The following is a 12020-nucleotide window of genomic DNA, read 5'->3' as shown; positions in this document are numbered from 1 at the left end:
GTTTGTTTACAGAGCAGAGACGCCTCAGCTCGGATGCCAAAGCTACCAAGGGCTGCAAAGCAAACTTAGCTGAAGCACACGTACCCCGGGAGCGGCGGGTGGGCCCGAAAGCGCGGACCGGACTTTCAATCGCGAGCGTGGAGGCGGCCGGATCCGTGAGCGCGCTCGGTCCACCTGCAGCCGCTGCCGCTCCCCACCCCCAGTTCTTGTGCTTGTTAGGAGTGGGGGGGAAATGCATCTACAGCAGAATATCTAGATCAGTTTACCTACTGCCCCCACAAAAAAACACAAAGGCACAGCCCAGGAACGCGCGCTCGGGGGAGGAGGCATTATTTGTCCGGGGCTTTAAAACCCCACTCAGGACAACACAGCCATTCTTCTCAGCCCAGGGAAGCTTTTGCAAAACCGGAGAGGCAGAAGAGACTGTGGAGGGCGGGGGCGCCGAGCGAACCCCCTTTTCCCACAGAAGGCAGCCCAGATCGCTAGGTGAGCCGGGTGGAAGAGGTGGGAATGGGGCATCCGGCCGTACGGGGGGCGGTGAGTTTTCCTCGCTCCTCTCTGGGAAGGCACTACCTGCGGGCTAGGAGTCCAAGGAGCATTTTCCCCATGCCCCCGGGGTGACGGGGCCGCCCCCACATTTGCGGACTGGGAGGAAACCAGAGTTGGGGGGCAGCGGGGCGGCGCCCTGGCCGGCTGCAGCCTCTGCGCACGTGCCACTGACCGCGGGGACGCAGCTACGCGACCCGGTTCGGTGTGCCTGGAGCTCCAGAATCCGCTTTTTCCCGCCGCCCGTCCGGGAGGCTCTCGCTCCGCCCTTCCTGAAATCCCTTATATTAACTGTGGCCAAAGCCCTAAGAAACACAGCTCATTGTTGGCAGTTGCCGGGCGGTCTTGCTGAGCTGTGAGGGCAGCGGAGGGAAAATAAAAGGGAACGGCTCCGATTCAGCCCCTGCGGCCGCTGCAAGACCTCGGCGCCGACAACGCGACAGCGAGCGCCCTGCACGCCTGGAAGGCCCCCTCTATGTGCTGCTGAGCCGGTCCTGGACCCGACGATCCCGCCCTCGGTCTTCGGAGCAGAAATCGCTAAGACGGAAGGTAAGCGCGCCGGGCGAAGCTGGCTGGGGCTCCTGCCAGCCCCGTCCTCCGAGGGCTGGGTTTGCCCGGAGGAAGAGCGTGAGGCGGAGCTGGGGAATAACAACAGGATGTGCAACAACAGGATGAGGAGGGCTGATTTAATGCCTGAAGTTCGCGGCAGGGCTACGGGGCACTTCCTTTATTAGGCGACTTCGGGGAGCGGAGGGGGGTGTGGGTTCGGGTCCTCCCGCCCGATCGCCGGGGAACGGGCTGTTTGTGCAGCACCCGGCTCTGTGTTGTGGGTGGCGAGTCCGGGCGTACTAGCTAGTAGTAGGATCCTGGGGATGGTGATTCGCAGCCGACGTGCGCCCGGGGATCTTGGGGGGCAGTGGCAAGAAAAAGTGGGGTGCGCTGTGGTGGGCGACACGTGTGGCGCGGGTCTTATCGTCTGCCTTTTTCACTTGTAGGACTGGAAATGGCAGACCATATGATGGCCATGAACCACGGGCGCTTCCCCGACGGCACCAACGGGCTGCACCACCACCCTGCCCACCGCATGGGCATGGGGCAGTTCCCGAGCCCCCATCACCACCAGCAGCAGCAGCAGCCCCAGCACGCCTTCAACGCCCTGATGGGCGAGCATATACACTACGGCGCGGGCAACATGAATACCACGAGCGGCATCAGGCACGCGATGGGGCCGGGGACTGTGAACGGAGGGCACCCCCCGAGTGCGCTGGCCCCCGCGGCTAGGTTTAACAACTCCCAGTTCATGGGCCCCCCGGTGGCTAGCCAGGGAGGCTCCCTGCCGGCCAGCATGCAGCTGCAGAAGCTCAACAACCAGTATTTCAACCATCACCCCTACCCCCACAACCACTACATGCCGGATTTGCACTCTGCTGCAGGCCACCAGATGAACGGGACAAACCAGCACTTCCGAGATTGCAACCCCAAACACAGCGGCGGCAGCAGCACCCCTGGCGCCTCCAGTGGCAGCAGCACCCCCGGCGCCTCCGGCGGCACCTCGGGCGGCGGCGCGGGCAGCAGCAATAGCGGCGGCGGTAGCGGCGGCGGCAGCAGCAACATGCCCGCCTCTGTGGCCCACGTCCCTGCTGCAATGCTGCCGCCCAATGTCATAGACACTGATTTCATTGACGAGGAAGTGCTTATGTCCTTAGTGATAGAAATGGGTTTGGACCGCATCAAGGAGCTGCCTGAACTCTGGCTGGGGCAAAACGAGTTTGATTTCATGACGGACTTCGTGTGCAAACAGCAGCCCAGCAGAGTAAGCTGTTGACTCGATCGAAATCCCGGCGAAAGAAATCAAACCCTCCAACTTCTTCGTTGTGAATTAAAAAACATTCCCTTAGACACAGTATCTCACTTTTCAAATCTTGAAAGGTTTGAGAACTTGGAAACAAAGTAAACTATAAACTTGTACAAATTGGTTTAAAAAATTGCTGCCACTTTTTTTTTTTCCTGTTTTTGTTTCGTTTTTGTAGCCTTGACATTCACCTCCCTTATGTAGTTGAAATATCTAGCTAATTTGGTCTTTTTTGTTGTTTGTTTTTACTCCTTATTTCCTCACTTTCTCCAGTGCTCAACTGTTAGATATTAATCTTGGCAAACTGCTTAATCTTGTGGATTTTGTAGATGGTTTCAAATGACTGAATTGCATTCAAATTTATGAGTGAAAGGAAAAATTGCATTAGTTGGTTGCATGAACTTTGAAGGGCAGATGCACAAACTCTGCCATCTCGCTTCATTTTTTTTAACTATGCATTTGAGTACAGACTAATTTTTAAAATATGCTAAACTGGAAGATTAAACAGCTGTGGGCCAAGCCGTTCTGGATCAGGAAAAGTCATACTGTTCACTTTCAAGTTGGCTGTCCCCCTCCCCCGTATGTACAGACAATAATAGGGTGTGGAATGTCGTCAGTGGCAAACATTTCACAGATTTTTATTTTGTTTCTGTCTTCAACATTTTGACACTGTGCTAATAGTTATATTCAGTACATGAAAAGATACTACTGTGTTGAAAGCTTTTTAGGAAATTTTGACAGTATTTTTGTACAAAACATTTTTTTGAAAAAATACTTGTTAATTTATTCTATTTTAATTTGCCAATGTCAATAAAAAGTTAAGAAATACTTGTTTTCCAGAAGTCATTTGGGGGGTGGCTGTTCCCTTTGGTGGCTTTCTTTTTCTCCTCTGTAAGTTGAACACTTTATTGATGAGAGTAAGCATTCCAAAGGGTAAATTAGAGGACACTAAAACAGGTCATGGTGAGCTTAAGCGGAGAGCAGGATTTAACATAATTGGCATAATGCTTCATTGTTATCATTGTAACATGCCTCTTGGTGTGGTTTAATCAAAAGCTGCAAAGTTGTCAAAGAGCATTTTCTTCCCTTAATTGCCATCATATTCAAGTATACCCCAGAGTTAGAAAGGTTTATAATACAAAATACTACAGATATTTTTTCATAGTGTGGAAGGGGGAAAATTAAATGTATTTCTGTCTATACCTGATTCAACTACTTCAATGAGGTAGATGGGAATAATATTCCGGGAGATTGATGAGGACGGCATTACATAGAAATCCATCTTTATCGCTAGTGATGAATCTTATTTCTCAGTGAAAGTGCTAAGGAGAGGCATGCACATTGCTAGCTTGGTGTCTGAAATAGCTTCTAACTGGCTTCTAGTTCTAAGAGGAAGAGGGGGCAGAATTTGCACCTTGAGGCTTTCTGTTTTGTTCTCCTTACAATATTTAAAATATACTCAGGTTGAGTCAAAGGTCAAATTACAGTCATTACAAGATGTTCCTTCTGAAGCATGCCCTGACTTCCAGAATACTGAACCTTTTCTGTTACAGGCATTGGGTGCAAAGGACATAAGGATAAGATCCTTTTAATTTTCCCTAAATGGGTTATCAAGAAGACACAACTACAGTTAAGTAGGTGTCAAGCTTTACCCTATATAATCAAATGAAAAAGTAATATTGTTAAAATCTCAAATTATCCCTGTTGGAAGAAGGAATTTTTTGTTTTCCCATCCATGTTTTCCCAGCTTATAAGAGCAACACACCTACATTAAAAATACACACACACACACACACACACACACACACACACACAGTTTTTTGTATTTAACCTACTGGAGGAGTAAAGAAATGGAAGGAGTAGATGGAAGAAAATGTCACTACTTTAAAAGGGCATTTCATTTAGACAGATTACGATCTTCAAGCTCATATTTTATAATTAAAAATTGAGGAGAGGAGGGTATATAAACATATTAAGAATGTCTTGCGTAAAGACTGACTTCAGTATGATCTAGATCACCTACATTCTATAATTCTATAGCCAAGGCAGGCCATTAAAATTAAGATGCACACGCCACTGGATTTTTTTATACTCCTATAATTGACACTTCTATTAAAAATTATGTTCTAAATAAGTAATTTCTGTGAAAATACACTGTCATTGAAAACTCTTTCCACCCCACTTTAGAAGCTGATCCAGATTTCCCCCGTTAATAGTTAAAGCTGAAGTTTTCTTCAGCTAAGACGTGTCAATACTGAATCTACAATCAGCAGTAAATCTTCCTGGCTAAGCATTTCCACAGTAAGTTTTTCTTTTTATTCCACAGGCTCACGTGAAAAAAAATATGTTTGCATACATATTAATTCAGCAATTCTAGTTATTTTTTTTTTTACTTGTGCCAGGAAGAAAAGGAAAGCTATTGGAGGCATTATTCTTTTGCATAAAGAAAGAAGCAAAAGAATTGTCTGGCCACCACCCTTCACCATTTATTCTGCCAGGGAATAAGCCACAACACCTGCTCTGTCCCTAAATTCCTCCTGCTGCTCTAACCCGAACACGTATGTGAAGATGCGGAGCCCAAGGAACTATTATTAGATCCTGAGCCCATCTCTGCCAGAACAGAGGACTCAAACAGAGGAGCTGGGTTAAAAGCATAATTTCTCTTCAATACAAATACAACCCTCCCTCTCCCTCCCATTTACTTGAATGATCTCTATTTCATTAAAACTCTTTCTTGATCAACAATTGAGCAGATTCTATGTGATATATCTGCAGGTCTCTCAGGCAGAGAAAAATAACTCCTTGTTTGAACAACCTGATTAATGAAACCTGTACAGTGACCTAGATCACTGGGCTGCTGGCAGACATTTGCAAAACCTTTTGTGGTCTTGCTTCCTACTAAGTTACTTATAGCATATGGGGAAATTTGACCTCTGTACTTTGGTTGTTTTTCAAAAAGTTCTAATATAGTACAAGAGTGCTTCTGTTCTTTAAGCTGTGCCCACAAATAGACACCTCACGCTTGATTTTCAAGAAGAGATCAATGATAAGCAGCAGTACAACATCATAAAAACAAGTCAGAAAAATAAATGCACATTAATAAAAACGTGTACCTCTGCCTGGTGGCTGCTAAAATCCTGGTGGCAGTATCTTTGCTAGAGCTGATAAAGATGTTACAGCTATGGACGGCTCTTTGAAGAACAGTTACCTAATCACCTCTGTTTATGGGGTGCTAGGCTAGAGCACCAGTACCAGAAGGCTGACATCTATTGTGAAGTTTATGGTCTCCGTGACTTTTACTACTGTAAATGCCTGGGATAGCTATAAATTGATGTCAACATTAAAGGCCAGATCCTTTAGAGCAAAATATTAATCCACTAATCTATTATGGGTGGCTGGCTTTGAAATATAAACTTTGCAGTCCTGGACCATTAGGTGTTTTCGCCCCCTTGTGGAATTTATTTAGAAGGTCGAAGGAAAGCTGTTTGCTCTAGGGGGGTTGTTTTTCGTTTTATTGTTTGCTTGTTGTTTTATCATTTCTGAAGACATTTTCTTTCTGAACATGAACAGAGTATATTTGAGCAACAAATCTTTGATCAAAGAAAATTCCAAAATAAACACCCTTTATTAAAATAAGAGTATTTTACTTACCAAAAACCTTAACCTAGGATTAAATGTGCATAATTGAGATTTGCCTCATATTTTCAAATATACATTGGCTGAGGGTTTTCTTTTTAAAAGTATAATGGGCAGTGCTTTAGCCTGTCAGTTAAAGCTGACACTCTGCACTCTCACAACAGAACTGCTGATTTGGGCTAAGAGCAAATAATAATGTATTTGATGGCATGGAAGGTGGAGGGAAATCTGTAGGAATGCAGAAGGCAATTATCTGTTCTGGAATGTGACCAAGCCACAGGCTCTAATCTTGTGAAAAGGGCCACAGGATGTTTAATGAGAATGAGTGTTACTGTCTAATTGAGTCAGTAGAATTTACTTTAAAATAAACTTGGCAGATAACATTGTCTCCAAAAAATAAATAAATTTAGAATTCAAGGAATTTAGGACCCAAGCCACTGGCAACTTTCTCCTCTTCAACAGAACTGTTCTGCATCACAAAAGAGGTGTTACACACAGCCTCAGAGACGGTATTTATCATTTTGGTTCTGTACCACTATCATCAAAATCGGAGCTCCCAGGCAGGTTGAAGCGAGAGAACAATAGGTAGCACATCGAGTGACTTAGCCAATGAACCCCTATTATCCTGTGTTCTGTTTGTCTTTTCCCACCAGAACAGAAGGAACAATGGCAATGTCAGAATTTTAATTGCAATGGACTGGCTTAAATTACTTGACCTATTTTTATCCAGCAAGGAGAGAAATGAGTCTTTTTTTTTTTTCTGGTAGCCATACTTATAATTTACATTGGAAAGAGAAATATAAGGACAGAGAAATAGAAGGACATTTTCTACCCCCAAAAATATATTGTTCATAAATAACTTTAGTTTGCCTTATAATAAATAAGACCCATCTTTTAAAAAAAAAAAAAAATTATAAGCATCTTATATTTACCACTACGACCACCACCACCTCAAGAGTATTTAAACTCACATGTAATGTTAAATAGGGAACGAAAATATTCCAAGAGCTGCTGGTATAAATTTTATAGTATTTTGCTATTAATAAACACAATAAAAGAAAATCAAAGAGAAATAGGATTCTACTGTGTTGAGGAACCAAATTCATGATCCTTGGAAAAGAGACTATCAACCAACATGTTCCATACTTTCCATGGTCACATCATGGCCTTTTAGCGGCCGGTTCCTTGTCAGTTACTTCTTTCCCGAGACGAGCACTCAGACCCCGACGCAGGACATAGTCATGGTGCTGTTTGACAACTCGGCTTGGCTTCAGGACTGCAGAGTGAACTAAAGCAGATGAAAGATGGACGATGAGTATTACTATTTGCTTGAAATGTTATTGGTTTTCATTCGGCTGAACTGATTTGAAGGATTAGTGAGGCAGAGCACAATGGGGCGAGGACAGTTCACCGGATTCTTGCAACTTTCCCACCGCGTCGCCGTGGTGCTGAGCCCCGAGGTCCTTCCGTCCTCCCCCTCCGGCGGATGGTCCCCTGATTACAATCCGGGGTGCGAACGACCAGAGCAGGGATCCGCCCCCTCAGGAGCCTGCCACGAGGCCAGCAGCGCGGCAGGACAGAGGCACACAGGCGAGTGGCTTTGGGACAGTGACGAGTGCGAGAGGAACCAGCAGTTCATCCTTGACATCCGCGTGGGAGCGAGACTGAGGCCTGAGTGGAAGTCAAACGAGCATAAAGTCAGAAGAAGTGATCAGAGGACAACCACCTTCGGGGGTGATAGCCTTTTATGAACACTTGTCGGGGCAACAGGCGAGAGCGGAGGAGATGCGACTGGGGTTATCCAAGCCTCTTCTCTTCGTGTCCCCCCAGAGACTGACGGAAACTGTGGCCTTGTGACGTCTGTAGGTAGCTCGGCCACAGAGCCTTTTCGGGTAATCCATCTTGTGTTGGTTTCATGGCGTTGGTGTCTCTATTCTGACAAACACAGAGTACTTCATTTAAATTGCCCCATTACTTTTATTTTGGAGGCGGAGAAGCAGGATGATGTAGTTCATATTTCTTCTTTTCCACCCAATGTGTTCAGCAAATATATGGCCATGGGGCCAGTCGGTGAAAACTGATTGAACTGCCTTGGTCCTACTATGAACCTAACATGAATATCTAAATATTCGTGGATCCCTGTCTGACACCATGTCTAAGATAAATGATTCTCAGCTAGGGGGCGCCACCCTCTACAAGGCAGATCAGAATGGGAAAGAGTAGAAAAAGCTAGTATGAAAAAAAAAATCTATTCTACACTATCATATATTTGGGGAAATGTTTAAATTTGTATTATTTCAGTATAACATAATGTAGAAGACTTAAAAATCGTTTTGATTAATGAGGCATAGATTTTTAAACGGTGAGAAGCACTGTTTAGACTAACAGGACGGAATCAGAGTGATTTACCCTTCGGCCAGCAGGACTTCACACATCATTTTGCTGACTTGTTTCCCGTGGCTGCGCTTATTTTGCTGATCACCTACTATGTGACAGGCACTGTGGTAGGCACTTTACATACATAATCACATTTAATCTTCACAACATCTCTGCAAGTTACATATCAATATTCCAATTTTAGGTAAGGAAACATTTAGAGAGGAAGTAAATTGCTCACAGCACAGCTACTAGGGGCTGAGTGGTTGGTTCCCCAGACCTAGCTTCTAAGACAGTGTTCTTTCTAATACATAACACCGCTGTTTTAAATCAAATTAGTCCTAATTGTAGATGTCTCTGATTATAAGATGATCAATTTAATAAGGTTGCTTCAGGAAAAAAATCCACCACATTATATGTATACAAATTCTAAAGTATACTAATGCAAATACAGTATTTATCTTCTCATATAATTACATACCACTTCCTTTTTGGACTCATAAGACTTGGGCCTACATTTTTTCTTTCTCTTTTTTTTGTTACCCTCACCCGAGGACATTTTTGCATTTATCTTAAAGATAGAGTGGGAGGGAGAAAGGGGGGAAGAGAGAGAGAAACATCAATGTGAGAGAGACACATTGAGTGGTGGCCACCCACACGACCCCAACCGGAGTGGGGACAAACTGCTGCCGAGATACGTGCCCTTAGCAGGAAGCAAACCTGGGCCTCTCTGGTCTGCAGGCTGATGTTCTAACTGCTGAGCCAAACCGGTCAGGGCAGGTCTGCATTTTTTTCAAACCTATTTTAAAATTCTTTCAAATCTAGTTTGGCCCCTGATAGTGCGGGAGCATCACGGGTTGTGAGCCTGTCTAACCTCTTAACACCTGCACCCTGTTTTTGTTTTGTTTTTTAATCCTCACCCTAGGACATTGTTCCATTTTTTGTTCAGATAGAGTGGGAGGGGGAGAGAGAGAGAGAAACATCCACGTGAAAGGGACACATTGAGTGGCTGCCCCCGCACGACCAACCAGGGCCAGGGACAAACTGCAACCGAGGTTCATGCCCTTAGTGGGAACCAAACCCAGGTCTCTCTGGACCGCAGGCCAACGCTCTAACCACTGAGCCAAACCGGCCAGGGCACACTTGCACCCTGATAATACTTCAGGTCAAATAAAAGAATATCAGTGATTTAAATGGTAACTTTGGGTGTTATTACTTCCCCTTAATTGGATTACATATTGCTGGGTAATTAATAGTTTTTTTCAGGAATGAAGTCAGTGCCTTAGCTTTGTTAATTCTATAATCTAGTAAATTAGAACATCAGTAGCTAAATTCTCCCATGAAAAGATAACCATGTCCCAACTTGATACACTGCCTGGAAGCAACTATGATTATAAGATTCAGGCTGATTTCAGAATATTAATATGAGAAAAAATGTGTACATCATAGAATAAAGGAAATATAGTATTTAGTTACTTTACACTTAATCTCCCTGATGTAGGTGTAAGCGCACATACTCTAGTGTTGGTCTTCTACCAAAATGGAGAATTCTTCCATTAAAAGTTGCAGTAAAAAGAATATAGATCAGGAGTAATAACCATGGGTTGCAGCCGTAGCTCTGCAACCAAATAGCTGGGTAATTTAATCACTGTTGGCTCATGTTTCTCCATCAGCAAAATGAAGATGTATGTTTAATTAATTATGTATTCAAATTCTCATGAAGAAAACATAAACCCATTCCTATTATTTTCTTCCTCTGGAAAGTTGGAGTACACTGTCATAAAACTTCAAAACCTGTACATCATTTCTTGCCATTTTTTTCCAAGCTAACTGTGATCTGGAGATGAGCCCTAGACCTGACCCAGCCAAGTCAGCTCTCCGAGGGTGGAGTCATCTCTGTAAACTTTCCCCTTCATTGCCATAATGACCATTAGTGTCGGCTACTGAGATTTCTCAATCTGTAACCAAAAATTACCCCTCACAAAATATTTCTTCTACATGTGATTTTCAAAAATTCGGGAGACTAGTTAACGTTCTTTGCTGATGCAGTGGTGTGTGTGTGTATATATATATATTACCTATTGAAAATAATTTGATCAGTTCTTCCTTTCAGGTTTTGCTTTATTTCTTAAAAATTAATTTCATTTTTCCAGCTTCATACATATCAGGCACTCAATAAATATTTGGGATCTCTTTTCTGTAGACATCTCTTCCTGGGCCACAATCATAATTATCATCACCATCACCATCATCACTATTATTATTTTCTCAAAGAGACAATCCTATATATAATACTGAAGTAGGGGACACTAGCAGGTGTTAATCACTGTAAGTTGGTGCTTCAGAGTTGTCAAGCAGGTAAGAGGCACAAGTCTATGTCCGTTTATTTCTCTTTTCCCAACACACACATTTTTTGTTTTACACTACCACATCCTTCCGGTTTGGGTATCCATGATTTAGCTAGATGAAAAACTAACAGATTAGCTGAAAATAGTTATATAGAGGGAACGGTATATCATAATACACAACTACCCAAGAAATAATATTGATTGACATGTAAAAGTAATATAGCTAAAGAATCATGATAAAATATTATTACAATAAAATGTTCCTTCTACTACTTGGCCACCAGGTGGAGCTAAAGTTCTGTAAGTGTGTATTTACGCGCGGTAACCTGGAAGACTAGATTGTTACAGGCTTAAAGAACTTGCCCCCCACCCCTGCCCCTGCAATTTGTTTTATTGAAACATAAAATACCCACTGTGACCTATTATAACTTCTTAAATTGAAGATAAGCCAAGAACACCTTAACAGGCTCTGTCAAGGCACCATCACTCCCTATACCCTAAGAAAAATAAGAAATTGACAAAAGGTATCTTTGAGCAACTCTCCATTATTTTTTTCCCTTCCCTTTTTGAAGTGCACTCATCTTGTCTTCCATTCACTCAGATGCCATTGGCTCAATTTTCTGTCTTCCTGGGGACATTTATATCTTTTTAAAAAAAATTGATTGAGAGAGAGATGTTAGAGAAAAACATCAATTGGTTGCCTCCTGCACGTGCCCCAACTGGGGATTGAACCCACAACCTGGGTATGGGTACATGCCCTGCTGGGGAACTGAACCTGCCCACCTTTTGTGCACAGGATGATGCTCCAACCCACTGAGCAACACAGCCAGGGCGGGGACATTTATATCTTAAGAAAGAAATTCTAAAGAGTGCAACATTTAAACTAAAGAAATAAGTTTTGAATAGTAAATTTTGTGAATCAATGAGAAAGAGATTTGAAGGTACTAGGTTCCTCTACCTTTTCTGATCCTTAAATCATTCATCTGTCCTGTTTTTCTACCTGTCAAGCCAATCCAATTCGATATTTTGTGCTGTTCTTTGCTCTTACTTTAAATACTGGTGTCCATCAGACCTCTTACCTCATCTCGCTAGTCAGTTCCATAAATTTCTAAGGGTTCTGATACAGTGTCGATACTAAGACTTTCAAAGCCCCATTTCCAGCCCCAAGGTCTGTCTGTCAGTGAATGTGCGTGCACACACACACACAATGACTTCTGATAAGCATTTAAGCATACCATTTCTGAGCCTGCATTCTGTCCCCT

The 12020-nt window shown here is 43.6% G+C and overlaps 1 protein-coding gene across 1 annotated transcript; it reads left to right on the top strand.

The window, feature by feature from the left end:
• Positions 1–362: 362 nt before the first annotated feature.
• Positions 363–3226, top strand: CITED2 (Cbp/p300 interacting transactivator with Glu/Asp rich carboxy-terminal domain 2). The gene is made up of 3 exons (XM_036249460.1): positions 363–486; positions 879–1095; positions 1542–3226. Exon 3 carries the CDS (start codon positions 1550–1552, stop codon positions 2369–2371), a length of 822 nt encoding a protein of 273 aa, XP_036105353.1. The 5' UTR covers positions 363–486; positions 879–1095; positions 1542–1549; the 3' UTR covers positions 2372–3226.
• Positions 3227–12020: the final 8794 nt, after the last annotated feature.

Source organism: Molossus molossus, unplaced genomic scaffold (assembly GCF_014108415.1).
Source record: "Molossus molossus isolate mMolMol1 unplaced genomic scaffold, mMolMol1.p scaffold_m16_p_8, whole genome shotgun sequence".
Lineage (NCBI taxonomy): Eukaryota > Metazoa > Chordata > Mammalia > Chiroptera > Molossidae > Molossus > Molossus molossus.
Note: the sequence above shows the minus strand (reverse complement) of the source record. Positions and strands in the feature narration are given on the sequence as shown.

What these genes read in the sequence shown, in the direction of transcription:
- CITED2 (XM_036249460.1), top strand. Translation starts at nt 1,550, where the DNA reads ATGGCAGACCATATGATGGCCATGAACCACGGGCGCTTCCCCGACGGC.